The sequence below is a fragment of the Tenrec ecaudatus genome, chromosome 4 (assembly GCF_050624435.1).
Source record: "Tenrec ecaudatus isolate mTenEca1 chromosome 4, mTenEca1.hap1, whole genome shotgun sequence".
NCBI classification, from domain to species: domain Eukaryota; kingdom Metazoa; phylum Chordata; class Mammalia; order Afrosoricida; family Tenrecidae; genus Tenrec; species Tenrec ecaudatus.
Genome location: NC_134533.1, coordinates 170,601,524 through 170,623,837, shown reverse-complemented (window position 1 = coordinate 170,623,837; position 22,314 = coordinate 170,601,524). Strand labels below are relative to the sequence as shown.

The 22,314-nt window shown below is 43.3% G+C and overlaps 1 protein-coding gene across 1 annotated transcript in view; it reads left to right on the top strand.

Annotated features, from left to right (window-relative positions):
* The window catches only part of TNIK (TRAF2 and NCK interacting kinase), a 443,318-nt gene that overhangs the window by 88,493 nt on the left and 332,511 nt on the right, over positions 1-22,314 (top strand). The window contains exon 2 of the mRNA XM_075547026.1: positions 8,774-8,839. Coding sequence (XP_075403141.1) covers positions 8,774-8,839 — 66 coding nt within the window. The remainder of the gene's footprint in view (positions 1-8,773; positions 8,840-22,314) is intronic.

The window sequence follows — 22,314 nt, the reverse complement described above, 5'->3', positions numbered from 1 at the left end:
GGAAAGTTCATGTGTCTTCCCAAATGTCTCATCCATTCCGAAGGAGACCCAGCCCTGTGTACTAAATGCATGGTGCGTATTAGTGACGGAAAAGCAAATCCCTGTCCTGTGCTTGATTTGCAAGTTGTAAATCTATAAAATACAGTCTGAGTTGTATATATGTGCGTGTTTTCTGAGGTATATTCTTTATGTATCAAATGAACTCTTTTTTGGAGAGAAAAAGGGAACAAAGAAGCCAAGTAACATTCACCATGGTTGTATTTATGACATAACAAGCCCGGAATGCATCAAGATACCTTTACGGTTCTTTCAGTCGCCTTATGAAGTAGATGCCATCATCCCCACTTTACTGAGGGGGGAAACTGAGGCTCAGAGGGGTGATGGACCTTGCCTAGGCTCAGAGAGCAATCGAGTGGTGAACCAAGGGCTGGAGATGCTGCTTCCAGGACGGTGACGGTCAGAGCTGATCATCAGGAGGCCAACCGCCCGCGTGCACACCCAGCGCGGCAGCTTCCCAGGGCTGTGACCTGCCCTCAGGCAGGAGCCTGTCTCCGGCTCTTCATTTCACCGGCAAAGATGTCGGTGGCTCCCTCTTGATTGAGTGGTGATCATTAAATAAGCGTTTCCTATGAAGTGCGTCACCACAGCACCCGGCTCAGAAGTGCTCACAACCTGCTAGTTATTGTGATTAAAAAAGTTATGATGGCTAAAAGTGACAGGTTTCTTTCTGATATGCAGTTCTATTTCATGATGAACTAATGTAAACTGCTCTACCTGAGAATTAAATCCTCAGCCTCCTAGCCGAGGTGAAGATCTGAGTAAAGGCCTGTGTAGCCAACAGGGGATCTTGATTTTGGTAAATGTCAACGATTTGCTCTTTTCTGCTTAGTGTTTGTAACCTTCTGCCACGCTCCCATCTCGGCTTTGTGAGCAGCTCAGCAAACCCGAGAGGGGGAATTAAGCCGACTCTCGTGCTTAGCTCTGCTGTCTGTGTTACAGGTTTATTAGGTGTAGCATCTTCTGCTTGTTGCATTGAGTATGGTCTCATCCTGACAGCCTGTCTTTCCAGGACATGAGACCCGGCTTACACCAATGGGCTGTATGGATTTATTATAGAACCCGAAATACTATTGAGGGTACGTGGGAGTAATGTGGGGGGATGAGGTGGCGGTGACTGGAAAGCACTTTGGGTTGGGATACAGGCATCTCCTTTGAAGCCTGTCGTGGAAAATTGCGAGTAGAACATCAACTTCCATCGACAATTATGTGTTGGATACCCATGTTAAGTGCTGGGAAATACTAAGACAAATATGTTGCAGTTGCTGCTCTTTGGGAATTTTTCCTTCATCAAGGAAGGAAAATGTAAGTGAGGTTAGCACACTGGTCGCGGTGGTCATTGAGCTATGCGTAAAGTCCTGTGGGAGCAGGGTGGTGGCGCCGATTTCAAGGAGGCTTTACGGAGGAAGCAGTGTTTGAGTAGACTTTCAGAGATGGGCTTCCCGGGTAGAGAATGGCAGGAAGAATGATCTTGGCTGGCAGGCATTACGCATCATGGCCCAGAGGACATACTGGACATCGTGTTGGGGAAATGGCAGATGGACCGAGGGAACTAGCTCTTACACAGAGTGAAAGAACATGAGACTGGGAAGGAAGGCTGGCTTAAGAATGATGGGACCATGACGTTCAATTTGTACTACATCATGTAGGGCTTTAAAGCATGCCGTGTCCGGGGTAAAGATGTCTGCTTTAGAAAGATCAGCGTGAAGACTAGATAGGGGGAAAGAATTGATTGAAAGCAAGTAATCCCAGCAAGAGATGATCAGGGCCTTGTGTATACATGGAGGGACTAGATGGGATATTTGGAGATCAAATTATTCATGTACAGTGAGCAAAGAGAGGGGGAGAAGCGTTGGAACCTTACGGGGAGCCTACCTTTAAGGTGTGGGCAGATGGAGTAGACTGAGAAAATGTGGGGTGTGGTGGAAGACAAGGAAGGGGACACAGGTAGTCCCCGACTTACTGTGGGGTTGCCTTCTAATGATGCTGTGGATTCTGACTCAAGCTGAAAACATTATTTTTCTTTTTCCTAATTATTGCCTTTTATTATCCCTAGCTTTATAAATCCAATCTTTGTCTGTAAGGGTTGGAAAAATTACATACACACTTATGGGTGCATTTAAATACATACATACATTAAAAATACACAAATCATAAAAATTTGATGATACGGATGACTTGGAAAAAGTTAACATTTTTATCTCAGTTTGTAGAAAGTTCTGGATGATCCGGTTATCCCCGAGCATGGGGATGGTGTGTCTAGTCATATAATTAGTGAGAGTTGTATATCTGCTCCCCCCATTTTTTTCTCTCATACATTTAATGGTACCATGTCACTGCTTTTAGAATCTGCCTCTTGATTTTAGCAAAGCAGTTCATGTCTAGATCTGTTTTTAAGTAGCAGAAGCACCTCATTTAGTTTTGGAAATGAAATCCCTACGGTAGTGTCATGAATGGTAAGTCTTACAATTGAACACTTGGGTGTGAGCATCAGGACCATTGTAGGTGTGGTTCTTCGTAACGTGAACATATTGTTCAAGCTCAACCAAGTAGGTTCCGACTCAGCAACCCCATGCACCTCTTGGCCTGTGCCATCCTCCATCCTCACAACTGTGCACATGTTTAAGCCCATTTGTGCATCCATCTTGTTGAGGGGCTTCTTCTGTTTTGCTTCCCTTCTTTCTGCTTTACTACCCACGATGTCCTTGTCCAGAGAGTGGTCTCTGCTGATACCGTGGCCAAAAGACATGAAACAAAGTCTTGCCCACCTTGCATCTAAGGAGGATCCGTACCTCTTCCAAGACTGATCTGTTTAGTCCTTTGGCATGATTCTGTGCAGCATCGTAATTCAAAGGCATCAATTCTTCTTCAGTCTTCCTTATTCAATGACCAACTTCCACGTGCATATGAGGTGATTGAAACACCTTGGCTTGGGTCAGGCACACTCTACTCCATAACACCAGACCCTTGCTTTTCAACACCTTAAAAAGGTCTCGTGCATCAGTTCTTCCCGATGAGCCGCCTCATTCGAACTCTTCTCTGAACTGCTGCTTTCACAGGCATTGACTGTGGATCTAATCAAAATGAAATCCTTGGCAACACCAATTTCTTCTCCGGTTATTAAGGTGGCACCTATTGGTCCGGTTGTGAGCATTTGGTTTTCTTTACACTGATTCGTAATCCATACTGGAGGCTGTAATCCTTGATCTTCGTCAGCATGTGCTTCAAGCCTTCCTCACTTTCAGCAATCAAGGGTATGTCATCTGCATATTGCAGGTTGTTGATAAGACTTTCTCCAAGCCTTATGCCAAATTCTTCATAGTTTTGTAGCTTCTCTGAATACGCTGTAAGTCGGGGGACCAGCTGTATCTTCAATAAGAGTGGTGGTGTTCAGTAGTGTCTAATGCCTCAGAGGGGACAACCTGGACAGGCCTGAGAAGAGATCACTGCAAATAAGAATCTGAGGTCACTGGTGAGGGGTGGGAGAAGTTACTTTAGAGATCCTGCAAGACTAGAGAAAATTGCTTACCGCGTTGAAGTTGTATCACTCTTCCCAAAGAATATAACAACGACACTTGTCTGTTTATAGACCGTTTAGAATATCCAGGTCTCCAGGTACACGGGATCAGCATTATTTGTGGATTCTGTATGTGCTAATTCACTGACTTGCTAACATATGTGCAGCGTGTGACCCTCAGACACTGCCTGTGGTATTTGCTGACTTGTGTGGAGTGCCAAACACATCCCTCTTGGCCTCACAGGCTTTCAGCTGAGGTCAAAGAAGGCAATTCTGTGTCTTGGTTCAGTTCCTGTGCTGTAAATAACTATCCCCTTTTGAAACCTATTTAGTGCCTTGTTTTTATCATTTTTGTGCATTTGGTTGGTGGTTTTGCTGTTTAAAAATGACCCAAAGTGTAGAGCTGAATTGCTATCTAGTGTTTGTAAGTATAAGAAACCCGCGATGCGCCTTATCGATAAAATACGTGTGTCAGAGAAGCTTCTTTCAGGCTGGAACGACAGGGCTATTGGCCGTGAATTTAGTGTTAATGAATCTACACTATGTAGTAAGTAAGGTGTCTTTACGGAGGAACACATATAAAACACGAATATGTATCGATACGTTGACAAAAAATATTGTGGCTGGAAGCTCACAGGAGCCTGAGCTCGTTTTTCCCGTAGGAGTAATGGCTCACCATTCACTAAGTCGGTGTTGGCAGCACCTTTGCAGACACCGGTACCACCCTTAATGATGATCCCCGGTCCTTGGTCAGCTTGGGGGGAAAGGAGAAAGGAGCTTAGGGGCATCGGGGAGGTATTCTTAGTCAGTACCTCTGTCGCCTTTCCAAGGTAGCTGATGCCCTCAGCCTGCAAATAGCATGTCCTAGCGGTGCCCCCGCAACCTTACTGCCATCCTCACTGGTGTCACCCCAGATACATCTGTACTGGCTGCTGCGGTGCGTCAGCCCTCTCTCCGGAACCAAGACACTCGCTCATCTCCCTGCTCAAAGTGTATGTAGGCGGCTCGTTTGGAATCTCCTCGGAATCCCTTTCTAGGAGTTGGCCTCCGCTTGAGTGTGACTTCAGCCATGACCACACCATCTGAGAAACAAGGGTCACGAGGGCTGCCTGCCTTCCTGCATCCCTCGGGCCAACCAATGGAGGGGAGACATAGCGGGCCCGTGTTCTAAAGTCAGACAGTTGTGAAGCCATACCCCAGCTCTCAAGCTCCTTTGAAGGCCAGAGTTTTTGTTTCCTTTGTATTGAACTGTCCAGGCCTTCATCCCACCTACATACGTTAATTCCAATAAACTCCTGTGTGCAAAACCTCAGAGAGCCCCAGTCTATTCCCTGGGCAACTGTTTTAGGCCAGATTTCCAGAGAGGATAAATGGCTCACTCAGTTATAGAGCTTGGCAAGTTACTATGGGTCAGATATCAGGCTGGAGGCTTCCCCTGATTCTTATAGCTGCAGGCAAAAATGAATTCCGTTTTCAGGAAATAGGCCACTGGTTCAAATCCATAGAATTGGAGGTCAGGTAATGAGCCAGCTGCAGCAACGAAGCCAGCAAGCTTTGCCAGAATGATTACATATATTAGAAGCAGGCCACACCCCATTCAATGGATTGGCTGCTTGTAGCAGATCTCATGGAAGTGATTACGTTATATTAGATCTCACCAGGGTCGATGACTACATCTTAACTGCCAAACCACTGAAAACTAAGTCATTGTTCCAGCCAGGTTCACACACAATCTTATCATAGGAATTTGCCCAAATCAGTAATTGTTTCCAGTGAACGTCTTTCGTTCCTTTACCTTTTGCTACTTCTACCCTGTCACCCATTGGATGCGTCCTGCAGAAAGAGCCTGGTTTTCCCAGCAGTTGGAACAAAGGCCCTGGAGTTGCTCTTTCATGTGATCACTAATAGACTTCAAGGAGTGGGCAGAGGCCCAGAAGTCAGCTGCCCATTCTTGCTAAAATCTGTCTATTAACCTTCAGTCCTGTGTCAGGATCCCCGAGTGACCCTGGGTAGAAACTGACGCCGGCTCTGCATCCTGCTTCTGTTCCTGTCCCCATCTCATGTCCCTTTGTGGTGACGCCGAGGCTCCCTGCCGCACTCTCTAGTCTCCACCCTGCGTCTTCCTTCCCTCTCTCCTGGTTTTCTTCAGTCAAGAATGTTGAAAACACAATTGGGATATTTCAAGCAAATGTAGAACCTCTTTCCAAATTTGTTGCAGAAACACCACGGAGCAAACAAACTACTGGGAAGCGCAGCTTCGAAACAAACAGCAGCTGCCACCGTTTACGGATTTTTCCCCCTTCTCCTTTTTCTTATTCCCTTCTAATTCTGTTTGTAATAAAACCTGAAGCTCCAGTAGCCTAATGGTTTAGCAAGCGGAATTCTTCTTTCTTATCCTGATGCCTCGCAGGTGGCCCAGACAGGGTCTCTTGGCTCTGGGGTTTGGGCCAGCAAGAGTGATCTGGCCAGATAGAACCTAGCTGGAACCTCTGGACTTTTAGATTGATGAGGACTTTTGCATGGATAGGGTGGTTCTCACCCTTCTGACTTTTTAAGTAAGTAGTGCCAGTACAAAGTTTTCCTAAAGACTGTGCTTCTAGAGAATTCTGTCTCGTCATTCCTGACTGCGTTCACCTCCTTCTCCTGAATGCAGAGGGGCTGCTTCTCTGGTCTGGAAAGCCCCTGGTGGTATGGGATTGATCTGCTTCATAATGATTAAGTATTAAGAGATTGTCAACTTTGTGCAAGGCAGTATGCTAGAGTCTCACACCTTCTTCCCAAGAGCTATGCTTGATAGACGTAATGCTCTTTCAGACTTAAAGGCACAGTCAACATTCGAAGCCAAGTCTTTGTGAATCCGAAGCTTATACTCTTGGTGGATCCCCATAGTGTAATAACACAGGGCAGTGTAGTCATGCAGTGTTGACTAGAGATACAAGCAATTGCCCTTGAGTCACCTCCAACTCATGACAGGGTGTGTCAGGGAAGAACCATGGGGTTTCCTTGGCTGATTTCTTTTTGGTAAGTAGATTTTTAGTCTTTTATTTCAAGAAATCTCTGGATGGAATCAAACCTCCAACCTCTCAGTGCAATAACTATTCACGTTACCTGTTTGTATTGCCAGTGAATGTATAATTGGTGTCCTTTAAACTAGTGGTTGTTGAGTTGTCTCCCCCACACCCTACAGATAATTATTGTTATTAATTAGAGTGAAAATCTATATAACAAAAATATGCCATTTTAACAATTTATACATGTACACTTCAGTGACTAATTATATTCTTCAAGTTGTTCAGTCATCCTTGGAATCCTTTTCCAAATCATCCCACTACAATTAACATATAAACTCATTGTTCCCCTAAGCAAAATGCCCCCATTCTCTATCTCACCTCTAGTGACCACTTGCAATTGTTGGTTGTCCTGATTTTGCTTATTTTATATCAGTTAGATCATACAAGGCATAGGATCTTGTGATTGACTCCCTTCGTTCAGTGTGGCATTCTCCAAGTGCTTCCAGGTAGTGGCATGGCTTGGGGGTTCCTCTCTCTCTCTGACTGGGTCATATTCCACATGCATCTCGTCATGGCTTGATGGGCACTTTGGTTGTTTGGACCTTTAGGTCTATTGTGAAATGTGCTGCCATGAATATTGGTGTGCAGATTCCTGAAGGTGCCCCTGCCTGCGCTGCTTCCAGGTGTTTCCCTGGGACGGGGCAGGGGAGCCACACGTTAGTTCTGTTTTCCATCTTGGGGGACCCACCACACTATTTGTCAGAGGCGATACCATTTTACATCCTACCAGCAGATAGTGAGGCTTGTGTGTGTGTTTTAATGAAGTGCATGCCTAATATTTTAAAAATGAGGAGTTCTTTTTACATTCAACCTAACACTCAATTTTTCTTGACAAATCTTTAAATCTGCAATTTTGTGCCCATGTGCTGACGCAGCAATGCTTGACTGCAGCTCAGTGAAATAGACCACGGCTCCCCTTCTCTCCCCTTCTTCCCGCCACTGCAGCAGCCTCACCTCTTGCGGGACTCTTCACTCATGTATGCTACTTGCCTGGCAGCTCTGGGCTTTCTCAGTGCGTGACTCTTGACTTAGGCATTTAAAAAACAATCTCTGTTTTGTTAAGGACCAGCAGAGATAAAAGTCAATTTCTGCTTCTGAGTTGAATTTATTAAAACACACACCAACCAACCAACCAACCAACCAACTGACTGACCAACCAACCAACCAACTGCCATTTGTGCCAATTCTAACTTATAGGCTTTGGCTTTTCCTATTAACATTTTATGATATACATCAGTAATAATAATATTAGTTATCGAATATTTATTAAACATTCTAACATTTAGCTGAGACTGATAGTAGTATCTGTTTGACAGAAAGACCTTAAAACCAATACCAAACTCACTGCCATTGAGTCTATTCCGATTCATAGTGACCCTTCAGGACAGGGTCAAACTGTCCTTGTGGGTTTCCAAGACTATAACTCCATAGGATCAGACAGCCTCATCTTTCTCCTGTGGAGCAACTAGTGGCTTCAAACTGCTGACCTTGTAGTTAGGAGTCCAATATACCAGGGCTCCTCTAAGACCTTACACATACTTCTGAGTTTTTAATCAAAGTCTTCCTTATTGAACTAGCGGTCCTCCTGCAAGAGCATGTTGTGCAGAGGCAGCACTGTGCCTGTGTGTGTGTGTGTGTGTCGGAGTGTTGGGGGGGGGGGAGTATCTCGATAAACATCTTGAAGGGGAGGCATGCTGATTCCGTTGACTACGTTGGGTAAGACTGTCCTACACTACGGTAGTGCTCCTTTCTTCACTTTGCTGCGTTCAACTCAGTGAGCATCTCGGAAAAATCTGCCGTGCCATAGGAGGATGACTTTTTCATGGCATCTTTGATGTACTGCTAACTGCCTTTCCATTAAACATGAGAGGAAGGTATCAGTTCTTGTTTGTGATTTCAGTTGAAGGCACATCTTTTGTCTGATGTAAACACAAGTATAGCAATATTAGAGCAAATTTCCTCACCGCAGCTGAATTACAATTTAAATTTTCATCGTACTTTCTTTGAACCCATGATAGCCCCCAATGCTAAAATTGTTACTCGGTTGTTTATTTTCAATACTATTTGCTTTTGTTGAAAAGAATGCCTGGAACACCGTTGTGAACTTTTCTTGTTGAATTTTTTTCAGGACCCGGCAGGGATCTTTGAATTGGTGGAACTTGTTGGAAATGGAACCTATGGGCAGGTCTACAAGGTGAGTTTGCTGCCATTGAACGTGGCTTAGGTGTGATTTTGGTTCATTCATTTAGAATAGCAATGCTGTCCGTACTTGCTCATAAACGCTACGCAACAGATCGTGAACCAAATAATATCCCTGTTGATGCGAGTCTCCCTCTTTGCAACTGTCTCAGAAGTCCCAGTGCCGAAATAGATTCTGTGATTTGGGTATTTCCCCTCATTATACATCACCGTGCTTATTTATGACACATGAATTCTTAATGTTGCGTATTGGAAACTCTCTGAGCCTTTTGCGTCCTTTAATCACTGCCAGAACAGGTTTTCAAAGGAGCATTTACTTTAGAAAGTTAAGCTATTAAACTTGCATCTGGCGAGCGAGATTTAGTAACTGGCCTAGGGCAGGAGGAGTTAAATGAGCCTCAGGAACAGCAGCGACCTCAGAATGCAGAAGCCCAGTGGCAGCGGTGAAGTTCACAAGTTGGGAAATGATTAAAAGTCAAACGTATGAGTTGAGACTTTGTTGAAAAATAAGACATTTAGAAAAATTTGGCCCATCAAGGTTTTCAAACAATATTTACTCCTAGCGAAAAAAATCTTTAAAAAAACCAGTGTTTGAAAACTCTGGGTTGATTTGTCTTTGCAGTGTCAAGAGGGAACGGCAATGGGTTGTTTTGAGAGGAGAACTTGGAGGAGGGGGGTTGGTGATTGAGCTATTGAAATGTCTTCAAAACAAGCCATTTCCTGAGGATTGTGCTGAAGGAAATCACCATGACTGTCCCAGGAGTGAGTGACAGGGGTGGCATCTCCATCATGCATGGTCTCTTCATGACTGTTCTTCTTGTTTAAAAAAATCTCTCCTCTGCACTCTAAACTGCTCTCAATTGATAGTGTTATTGTAGAAGTAATCCAGATGATAATGCTTATAATCTCCTGAATGTCCAAAGCATATATTCTTGAGAATCTGGTTTTTAAAGTCCAAGGTAAAATGGGTGTACCTTTAACCAAACCTTTAAGATACTGGAAGGTGCCCTTTGGTGTTCACACAGGGGGACATTTTTCCCCTCCTACAAGAGAAGAGTGTTTTCTAAAATGTCAACCCCTGACATTAGACAGAATGTAGCTTCCCCAAGCTGTTCACTTGATGTTGATCCTGTCTGACACAGAACGAAAGTGTCTCAGCAAATGCTTTTAAATACTTTCAATGAAGATAATTAGGCTGGAAGATTGTGTTACTGCATTTTGAGAAATTGGGTTGAACTTGTGAAGTAGCGTGGACTAATGAATTAAGCCCTGATTGAGGTAGAAAATTACTCCTGATTTGCTGTCAATATGGAGTAATAACCCTGTTCCATCAGGATCATTCCATGGGACCACTTTTTAGAGGCCATCCATGGTCCAGTGCCACCTGTGTGGAGAATGCGAATACGGGAGACAGTTCCTAGCTCAGCCCACTCCATGTATACTCAGAGAAGGGGCTGACAGAGGATCCAATTAAGGATGAGGAGTTGTATACAGCCCAGATTTTCCTTTATTGTCTTGTCACCTGACTATAAGGAAGAGGAAGCGAAGGGCAAAAGTGTCTCAGGTCATTTTAGAGAAGAAAGGGATCTAAAGGTAGTTAGCATTGACTTTGGTGACATCATTCTCCTTAAGAGCGACCTTCTCTTCTTACTGGTTGGGCAAAACTGTGGCACCTTAAGCTAAGGGAGACTGCATGGGATGGACACGTGTAGGACACATGGGCGGTCTTTAGTCTTTTGGACCAGCTCCGTGGATGGCTTTGTGTCCATCACCATTTTCCTCTTTTCCTCTCTAAGTCAGTTGAGATTCTAGGTGTAGATGGTATGGGGCGTGTGATGATTTGTTCTAAGAACTGTAGCTCTCTCCCTAGTGAAGGGCATGGGCTTGGGGTAGCCAGATGAAGTTCGGGGGCACTGTTCATGAACAGAAACCTCTGGGCTTTTGAGGTCACCAACCCAGCTCTGCTATAACTGAATCCTGATGGATTAAGGTTTCATGGAATAGCGAAAAATGAACTCAAAGAAAATTTACTTAAATGATTTTCACACTTTGAGTTGTCCTTCCCTTTTGTGGAGGAGGAGGCAGGTTTATGAAATGCATGTGGATACATAGACATTGTACAGTACCAGGGGTGGTCCTGGAAAAAAAACAACAAAAAAGGACCTATGATAAATTCTTGAAGTTTAATTAAATGTTCAGTCCTTGGTTCTTCTTCTTCTTCTTTTTTTTAAATAAACCCAGCTTTCGGTGCTCTTGGATTTTTAAAAAGCAAGGCAGCCTTTTATGAACTTTACCTTATGAGAGGATTCATCAAAATTTTCTTTATTTAATCGACCCTAATCGAGGTATAATATAATTTTACTTGCTTATAAGTAGTTTTTAGGAAACATCCTTAATACAATAAATAAAAAAGTATATGTCTGTCTTCATGGGATATTTCCAGAGGTATTTTTGGATGTAAACCAGATGGAAGTGGAGGTAGAAATACAACTATTTGGTAGAGCATCTTAATGCTGTCTGTATTATCAAAGTTGCTGATAATCGTAGGCCAGATACTATTTTATGGTTAACAATTCTTGGAAGGGTAGACTAAATTATCTTCAACATTTTGACCCCAATGGAACAGACTGCCCATTGGCATCTTAACAAAAAAATTTTTTTTTTCACTTTATTTCTCCAACAGCATAGCTAGAGAGTAACGAATAGCGATTCTCTGTCAGGAGTTGAATGGGAAACCATCTTCTTATATTCACAGCTCCAATTAAAAACCAAACCAACAAAAGGCCACATTATCTGTTTGTTAAAGGTTTTTCCTGTTTTTTGACATACCACCCATTGGGAACCTCATGGAAATCAAACACATTTTTGTTAAATAGAGTGATTATTTTAATATGCCAAAGTAATGATTTAATGTGTATTGCTTAAATACCACCATGAATTAGCCGGATTTCAAATTAATGTAAGTCTCTTATGTTTCATAATTTGCCCTTTTGAAATATATATTGGTTATTGAAGAAACGGAGATGTACTTTATTGTAGGACGATGATGTGAATTAGGATGCAGTCCTCAGTATTCCTGCCAGGTTGCGTATATGTGTGTTTTAAGGTTATTCAATGCCATGTAAGGCAGCCATCAGAGTCTTCCAGTGTTTGTGTGAGAGAGGTGCTGTGTGTGTGTGTGTGTTTGCAAAGGGTTGCAAGGACCCTAATAGGTGCTGCCAGCTGGATCCCAGCCCATCCTTGTGCACCTTCAAAGGTCACATGGGACCCATTGCCTACAGACAGTCCATTTTCTGACAACTCTCTCAAATTTGAGCTGAGGTTCTGTCTTCCTATTAAGTTTACCGTCTCACCCTTTCCTGTTGCCTTCTGGTAGACGGTAACTGCTGGTGATCCCACGAGTAGGACCATGGGACTGTGTGTGGTCCGTGGGGCTTTCTGGGCTGTGACCTTCTGGGAGGCAACTTCAAGCCATTTCCCATAGTGACCCTGGGTAGGTTTACGCTCCCTGCCTTATGGTTAGTAGTCGAACCATTTCTGTTAGCCAGGGTTCGGGCACATGCCCATAGCCCTTCAGATAAAAGAAAAGGACTCTGTTCTCTTCCTCCTCCTCCACGCAGACTTGCCTTTTGTTCTTCAGCAAGTATCTCCTGCTTTGTGATGAATTGTTCCTATGATAGATCTGTGGTCCTCATGAGCTCAGCCTCTGTTGTCAGTGATGCTGGTATGTTATTTTTTTTAAGTAGATGTTTTATACTGGTAAATGGTTTTATATTTCATACAAGTTTTATATAATGATTTGGTTTTATTTCTTTTCTGATGACAGTTTCACGAAAACCTTGTTCTGCCTCAGGACCTTTCTAGTTACATTTCCTTCTGCCCAGAAGGTTACAGGATGACATAGCCAGCCTTCTCGTGGCCTTCTCCGCATTCACATGTCAGCTAAAGTTTCCTCCTCAAGAAACCCACTTTTGATGATCCCTGGATGGAATCGGGCCGGCCACTGACTCTGCTTCCCTCCCTACCAGACTTAATCACCGCAGCCCGTTTCATTGTCTGCGTGGCATAACCACCTCCTGAAATCACTGTACTTCTTTGTTTATTTCCGTCCTAAATACTTTTAAGACATAAATAAAGGGAAAAAATAGATAGGGCTACGGACCTAGCTTCTGTAGTTCATTACCGTATCTCCATTGTGAGTGGTTGTTGTTGTTAGGTACTGTCAGATCGGCTCACACTTAGAACAGAACACGGCCCGGTCCTGCACCCCCCTCCCAGTTGTTAGGGGGGAGCTCATTGGTGCAGCCACTGTGTCAGTCCCTCTTGTTTAGGATCTTTCTCTTTTCACTGACCTCCCCTGCCCCTCCCACTTTAACAAGCAACTCCCTTTGCAGGAACTGATATCTCTTGAGAGCATGTCTAAGACACATGCTGATGTCCTGCTGCCATCATTTTCCAATGATCTTCAGCACAACTTTACCTGTGTGTGACATTGATGATATTATAACTTCCACGTTCTCTGGCTTTGACACATATTAGATACCTATCTTTATCTATCCATCTATCTATCTATCTATCTATCTATCTATCTATCTATCTATCTATCTATCTATCTGAAAATGCATCTCAGAACTGGCACTTAAATTTATTCATTTTTTATTTAAAACCTACTATTTTTCCTTGATATTTTAAAAATCAGAATTCTGATTTTCCCAGCATTTTCATAAACTTTTAGTCTGCTTGTTTGCATATTTGAATAAAAAGCATTAACAGATGCTTGACTTGTTTTTTATGGTGGGAGGTGGAGGTGGATTTTATATGAAAGCAATTGCCAGTTGTCTTTTTGAAGCTAAACCCATGCTGGAAACTTACCAAACTTGACATGGTATTCTAGGATTCAGTATCCTGGCAGAGGGTCTCAAAATTCAACGTGCAAAGCAAACATCTGGTGCAGTATTAAATATGTAGATTTCTAGGTCTCAGTCTCTGAGACGTTAAGTCAGTAGAGCTGGGGTGGGATCCAGGAATCTGAACTTTTAATAAGTATATCAGTTCATTCAGAGCTCCAAGCCTTGGGTCTACACCTCCAGAATCGATCTATCTGATTACATGTTATCTCTTTGTAGGGCTCCCTGAAAGAATACTAACCCTAATGTTTCTCAAGTCATTCCTTTTAGGATCCCATGATGACTCCAACTTGCAGGATCTGAGAAACGTTTAAAATCACAAAGGGCTCATTCTGACTTGGGGCCCCAGACAGATTGGCTCAAGCATAAAAGGATTTGACTTTCAGTGCTGCCAGTCTGCATACTTCTGATGAGACCTGAAGGTTGTTCCTGAATAACTCAGCTCCACAGCTGAGACTCACTGTGGTCGGTCACACGTGAGCTCTTATAAGAAAGTCCGAAGCCATGTGGGAGACTCTCTAGTCTGGATCTCACGATCTCTTCATTAGCCTTTTATTAAAATAATACAAAGCAATTTAATAGAAGGCTTATCAAGAGTCTTGGCAAACAGCTGATTCTCTGGCATTACCCAAGATGTGACTTTGCTTTTTCATAGCTTATTTCAATGGTTATATATTGAACTATTTATTCTTGTTTAATAAGAAATGAGTCTGGGTGAATATTAGGTTTCTTATATAACAGAGACTTCTTTTATTCAAGAATTTTTAATATACAGAATACATTCTTTGACATTTGTTAGGTCCCTCTGAAAAATGTCCTATGCTTTCTGCAGGAAGAATGCAGACGTACTGAGGTTGTTCACACTCTTCAGAAATATGAAGTCCGATGATCTAATTAGAACTTTGAGTGCTTACTGTGTGCAAAGCATGAATATATATGTTGTCTTGGTTACTCATGGTGGTGTGGTTTCCTTTTCGTAGGGTAGGAAGCAAGAGTTGCATCTCTTAAACCACATAGGCAGGGTTGCTCTACTTCAGTAGTAGTCACTTGTTGAGCTCAATAATTACATGCTGTGAGGAGCCGTCCCATGCATTGCAGGATGCTTAACAGCCCCCTCACGAGTCTCACTTGATGCCTGTTTCATCCCTTCACTTATGACCATCAGTAAAGATGTCTCCAGGTTTTGCCACATGTCCCTGGGGGACAGAACCACAAGTGATAAGAACTACTGCTCTAAGGATGTGACTCAGTGTTAAAAATCTAAAAACTGAGATGCAAGAAGAGACAACAGGAGTGTAGAAGGTGGAGCACTCAGTACTGCCAGGTGTGAGGGAGGACTGAGTAGGCTGTGGAAGGGGGATTTGGAAAAAGCTCAGAGGGCCTGGCATTTGTAGTGCCTCTTGGCATGTGAGTTCATATTTTCATGGGTAGGAAAAGGTGTAATAAAAAGGGTCGTGGAGCAGGAATAAGTAGGTCCTCAGTCTGGTTCTGCCACCGTCTAGTGTGAACTAACGATTCCAATTTATACTCTGAGTTCTGATTTTTTTCCTTCTTTCAATCTGTTACTAATGAATGTACCGAGTGGGATAGTTTTGAAAACTCAGTGTGAAAAAAAAAAAAAGAAAACTCAGTGTGTACAGTATGTGGGAGCTCTCAGCCCATGCCTGGAACACAGGAGACCCTCAGCAACCTTTTCTTCTTCCCCAACACATGCAAATTTCAGTGGGATTGTCACTTACTAGGTCTTTCCATAGTATTGTTATTGTAGAACATTCTATGATCGGAAATAAATATTTATAGATGAACGAAATTGGAAACACATGTATTTTGGGTTCATCCGCTCTGGAGTTTGGTGACGCAGTGGCTTCAGTAACCATGGACAGCTGGCTGCAAGGTTAGCTGTTAAAACCCCCTGGCCATTCCACTGGGGAAAACCAGGCTGAGTGCTCCCCTAAACCTTGCCAGTTGTGGAATCCCAAAGGAGCAGCTCTGCTCTGCACAATGAGTTGGAATTGACTTGATGGCAGTGGATGTGGGGGGTCCACTTTTCCAAAATTTTAGGAATATCCACAATTACATTGTTGCTTTAAAAACACATCTCAGTGTATGCAGTATGGTACTTGATGCTGCCATTACCGTGTAGATGTTACCATTGGTCTGTAATGGTATTTTTTAAAAGCCAACTTCTCAATAATTTGTAAAGAAAAGGTAGATTATTAGAAGGAAATTTTTAAATGATTGCACCATTCTGGGACTTTGGTGGAATGTGAGAAATATTTGGATAGCTACATAGTGTACAGATGTTGGGGTAGAATCAATAGTATTGACTTTTGAAGAGATAGGTAGTATAAGACTAAACGAGGGAACTTACGCTGTGAAATTTGTAAGACATGTGGGGTGCGAGGGAGTTGAGAGTCTGTGGTCTAGGTTCTACTCCTCAGTTACTCTCGCTTTTAGTTCACTGTATAATCACTTGGAGCGTCAATGGTTCTCATCATTAAAATAAGAACAAAAATACCTTTCAAAATATTCCACTAAGCAATTGTGAGCTTGAAATGAACTGATGACTATGAAAGTGTTTGTTTGCTTGTTTAATAAACTGCTGTGTACATTGGCCGGGTCGCATCATGGTTACAGGCTGGGCTGCTAACCACAAAATCAACAGTTCAAAACCAGTGGCCGCTCTGGGGGAGAAAGTCAACCGTTTCGACGCCAGTACAGAATTGGAGCCTTGGAAACGCACAAGGGCAGTCCTACCCTGTTCTTTAGGCTTACTATGAACCGGAACCAACTCAGTGGCAGTGAGTTTGGCTTGGTTTTTATTGCCGTTGATTACAGAGTGTCCATAAACCTGTCAGGTCAACTGGGACTCTTAGTGACCATATAGCATAGCGTGCAGAACCGCCCCCTAGGATCGCTGAGCCCCTACTTCTTTACAGAAGTAGACTGGCGCAACTTTCGCCTACAAGGTAACTGGTGACTGAATTGTTGACCTTTTTTTCCGCAGCAACTCAACACTAAATCTGCTGTGCGCTCAGCTCTCCTCAGCCTGGCTGTATCAGGACCTACATGGTTCTTTTTCATTTTCATGCTCATAATGCCACGAGTTACCAAGATAATAACCCCAACTACTGATTCTTTCTTTAGCTTCTTTTGTTTCCTGAGTTAGTCTTCAGGCAAACAAGGGCCACTGAAATATCAGAGGGTTTCCCCTCTCGTTCTGCCTTTACCTAACACCTGCCTTATTGATGTTTCTCAGCCAGTTAACCAGACTTCCCAAAATGCCTTTCAGGAGCCCAAAGAAGAGCACTGCTGACCTTCCCTCCCTCTTGGAGGGAAACAGGGCACCTCCGGATTGATGCTCTTTGCTGCTTACACCCTATTTATCTACCCAGCTTACTTGACCAGAAGCCAACCTCTCCCATGATCTGCATGCTTCACTACCAAGTACAAATGCACCTTGTAGCTGTTCAGTAGAATACAGGTATGAGGATGGCTTATATCCCCAGGTCATTTTCCAACACAAGATCCTCATAAAGGAGGCTTGTGACACAATGAATTCCGCACAGGCTGCTAGCTGCATGGTCAGTGGTTCAAACTCGCCTCTCTGCAGGAGAGAGAGAGCACTGCCGGCTCCCGTAATGACTCAGTCTCAGAAATCCTGTGGGACTCTGTCCTGCAGTTGCGATCGGTTGGAATTGACTCAATAGCAATGAAGTGGTTGGATCAGTGGGCATTTGATGTCAAGCATGATCCAAGATGGTCTTTCTTGCTTTCTTGTTTCTATCTAACAGACTATTTATGTTAGGACTATATATTGATCTCTTAAAACATTTTTTTTCTGTTTACCTTAATGAGTTTCACCTAATTTAAAACCAATTACTGATCATGATCAAAGATGCTCTTTGATTTAATTCAGCTAAAAAAGAAATTTGTTTGGGCTGCCTCAAAAACACCACGTACTATTTTTCAGGAGTACAGAAATTGATGTTTAACCTCAAACAGACATTTAGAAGCCATCCCAAAGATACGCTAGCACATGCAAAATAAAGCCCTACGTATATTTCCACTGTAGCTAAAACTTTTGAATTCTCAGGATGTCCAGAATTCCGGATAAGTAGGATGAGTCATTACCCTTGGAATGTGTGCGCTTGATGAGCTTATCATCCGCACACACAGATTCCAAGGTGGCTCGTGACCATGTCACCTCCTGCTATGACCTGTGGAGAATGATAAGTGATAAACTGCGCAGGTTGCCATGGGAGCAAAGAGGGAAGGCCTGTGTGCTCAGTGAAACTGGGGAGGGTCAGGGTCTCTGCTAGGAGGTGGAGCCCCCGGAAATGCTACCAACACGTGCCTCAGGGATGCGCATAGACGCCCTGGCTGCCACTAGCGGTTTCCGACCGCCTTGGTGAGAGGAAATAACTTTGATAACTTTGGAAGAATGAAGAGATTGGGGCCGATTTCCCAGATTCGTTTTTACTTGATCACAAGTAAGACTAGGTAAAGATATTCTTGTGAACCTTCCCAGAGAATGCTAATGGGAAGCCAGGCTTGAGAACAGCTGTTACCGCTCAGGTCATATCAGAACTTTTCCGGGTACCTGTACCCTTGGGGAACAGACACTCCAAGCGAAGGGAGCCATGTGCCTGCAGTCCTTGGCCACCGTTCCCTGAGTCAGGTTAATGACCTGACACGTAAAGATTTGTGTCCACCGTTGGACTAACCAGTGGAGAGATGGCTTCTGGCTTTGGATCTTGACCTGGCAATGCACTAGCATATGCAAATACTTTGTCTTATTCTACACCTTACAACCAGACGCATTGCTTTCAAGTCAATTCCAACTCAGAGTGATCCTAGTGGACAGAGTAAAATTGCCTTGTAGAATTCCCAAAGCTGTAGTCTTTACAGAAGCAGGCTGCTATACATCTTTTTTCCTGCTGATGGGCTGGTGGTTTCAGTGTCCTGTATGATGGAGTGGGACAGACATGGCTCCAGAGTTCCTTTCTGCTCTGACATCTTTCTCTTCAGAGTAGAGCGTTCGACAGGATGACCTGTGCAAGTTGCACCACGCTTCCATGAATCCAGTTACAGCCTGTGCTTTTCTAACTGCAAAATGAGGAAATGTTCATTTGTTCTTTTCAAAAAAATTCATTTTACTGGGGGCTAGTACAACTCTTATCGCCATCCATCCATCCATCCATCCATCCATTGTGTTGAACACATTTGTACATTTGTTGCCATCATCATTTTCAATACATTTTCTTGGAATCAAGTCATTTCCTCCTCTCCCCTCCCTCTCTCACGAAGCCTTGATAATTTATAAATTATTATTATTTTGTCCTGTCTTACACTAACCTGTGTTTCCCTTCACCCATTTTTCTGTTGTCCGTCCCCCAGAGAAGGGGGTTTAAGGAGATCATTGTGATTGGTTCTCCCTTTCTTCCCCCACTTTTACCTTACTCTCCTGGTATCACTACTCTCATTATTGGTCCTGAGCAGTTTATCTGTCCCGGATTCCCTGTTTCCAGCTCTTATCTGTACCCGTCTATATCCTCTGGTCTAGTTGGATTTGTAAGGTAGAATTGGGATCATGATAGTTGGGATGGGGAGGAAGCATTAAAGAACTAGAGGAAAGTTGTATGTTTCATTGGTGCTATGCTGCACCCTGACTGGCTTGTCTCCTTCCTTAGACCCTTCTGTAAGGGGATGTCCAGTTGCCTATAGATGGGCTTTTGATATCGACTCCACACACCCCCTCATTCACAATGATATGATTTTTTGTTCTTTGATACCTGATACCTGATCCTATCGACACCTCATGATCACACAGGCTGGTGTATTTCTTCTATGTGGGCTTTGTTGTTTTTCAGCTATATGGCCACTTGTTTATCTTCAATCCTTAAGACCCCAGGCACTATATCTTTTGATAGCTGGGTACCATCATCTTTGTTCACCACATTTGCTTATGCACCCATTTTGTCTTCAGCAATCGTGTTGGGAAGATGAGCATCATGGAAAGCCAGGTTAATAGAACAAAGTGTTTGTGCATTGAGGGAGTACTTGAGTAGAGGCCTGATGGCCATCTGGTACCTTAATACTAAACCTATAAATATATGTACATAGATCTGTTTCCCCATCATCATATATAAATATATTTAAATGTGCACACGCCTGTATTTAGACCTCTATAACTGCCCTTTGCCTCCTAGTTCTTTCCTCTATTTCCTTGGATTTTTGTCTTGTCCCACTATCATGCTCAGCCTTCATTTGGGTTTCAGTAATTCCTCTCAGTTACACTGCCCTTTATCCAGCCCTACCAGGCCTCCCACATCCTCCTCACTATCGGGTTTAGATCACTTGTTGTTCCCTTGTCCCTGGGTTTGTTAATACTCTTCCTTTCCCCTGCCCCTGCCTCCCATGTCCCCCTGGAACTATTGATCCTGTTGTTTTCTCCTCCACATTGTTTATCCAGCCTATCTTATCCAGATATACATGCAGAGATAACAATATGCACAAAAAACAAGACAGAGCAAAACACCAAAATAACAACAACACAAAAAAAAGTGACAAAAAAAGAAAAGCCTATGAATAGTTCTAGGTCTGTTTGTTGACCTTTAGGATTGTTTTCTGGTTGAGTTTGATGGGGTGCCACGCTGTGGCCTAAAAGTCAATTTTTGGTATTCTCCAGGGACTTCGTTGCTCTGCCCACCTTGCTGTGCTGTTGCACTCCCTTAGTGTTTCACCTTGGTGTGGTGGGGTCATATTGGGTGCAGTTCCCACACTGTGTCACCAGTGTTGTCCCTAGGAGCTGTATGGGCCAGTGAGGGATGTCGTGTCGCATAGTGGAGCTGGCCCTATGGTTCTCTCTGTGCATTGACTTCTCTGAGCAGGAATATGGTCCTCAGGGCTTGATGGGACAGGATGTGCTCCGCTCTCTCTTCCTCCCCCTTCATTTGCTCCCTTGTGCTCTGATCAGACATGTCCCTCTCCCGGAGCTGTATGTAGCTTCAGTGCTGTCCTCTGAAGTGAATTCTTCTGCAGGGATGGGGTGGGGGTGGGGGGCTGTCCATGTAGTCGGGATTGATTGGGTCAGGCCCCTCAGAAGTCTCTATTGGTTCCCTGCTTCATGCAGGTATGTTGCATTCACATATTGGGTATATTTATAAACTTTTAACCAGATGATAGATATTGACCACCCAAATTTATTATCAAGACATCTGCTTGGTCTAGTGGCATTGCGTAGTGCGGTGCTGTAATGAACAATGGGCATACTGCTCTTTCATGAATGCAGCACCACGTACTTTGCTGTAGCTTCTCTGTGCTCCAATGAGCAATAGCATGCACCGTCCACTAGCAGGTGAACGCTGGTGGGGGGTTTATTAGGGCCTTACAGAACATGGGATCCTTGTGGTCATCTTTCCCTGATATATTTAGTTTGCTTGATTTCAAAAAGTGGAATCCTGGTGGTATAGTAGGTTATGTGTCAGGCTGCTAACTGAAAAGTCCCTGGTTTGGAACCACCAGCCACTCCTTGAGAGAAAGCGGAGGCTGTCTGCTCCCATAAAGATGACCAGCCTCAGAAAACCAGAGTAACAGTTCTAGTCTGTCCCATATAGGGCCATGATGAGCCAGAATAGACTCGATGGCAGTGGATTTGGGATATATATATATACACATATATACACACATATACATATATAGATGTATATATATTGTTTTTTCCTTCAAAATTGTCTCATATCAATGGATTGCCAAATAACTTGTACAGCACCCTCATGATCTGTGTTTTTTACATCTCATAGCACCCTACTGACTTGGTGATTTAAAGGCCCTCACAAGTAGCTAAATGAATAATAGTTATTATGCAAATACTGTTACTCAAGGGTTATTTGTAACTAGTAAAAGAAAGCCTTGCCAGGATTATTACAGGTAGAGAATTTAAGGTGATGCACAACTTTAATCATTTTGTACATGGGAAATCCTTGCGATTCTTTTAAAAATTTTACTTAATTGGCGCATGGAGATTGTATTTCTTCTCCCCCCCAAACAAACAAACAAACTATTGGATTGGGAGCAAATACAGATATCATGTCATTCCATAGTTCAGTTGCATTAAGCAGTATTGTCTGATTGCTTCTACAGTCAATTTCAAAACATGCTCATCCTTCTTGAACTACTTGTTCCTATGTATTTCTCATCTCTGACTTAACTTCAACTATAATATTATTATGTGTTGTTATATGCCACGAGTCAGTTTGACTCATCATAGTGATTCTGTGTACAACCACATGAAACCTTACTGCAAACACGGTGTCAATCCATCTTGTCCAGGATCTTCCTCTGTGTCTGCTGCCCCTCTACTGTACCAAATATGATGTCATCCTCCAGGCACTGTTCTCTCCTGACCGCCTGTCCTGAGTACGTGAGATGAAGGTTAGCCATTCTGGCCTCTAAGGAGCACTCTGGCAGTACTTCATCCTGGACAGATTGGTTTCTTCTTTGGGCAGACCATGGTCCTTTCAACATTCTTTGCCAGCATTATAATTTAACTGCATCAATT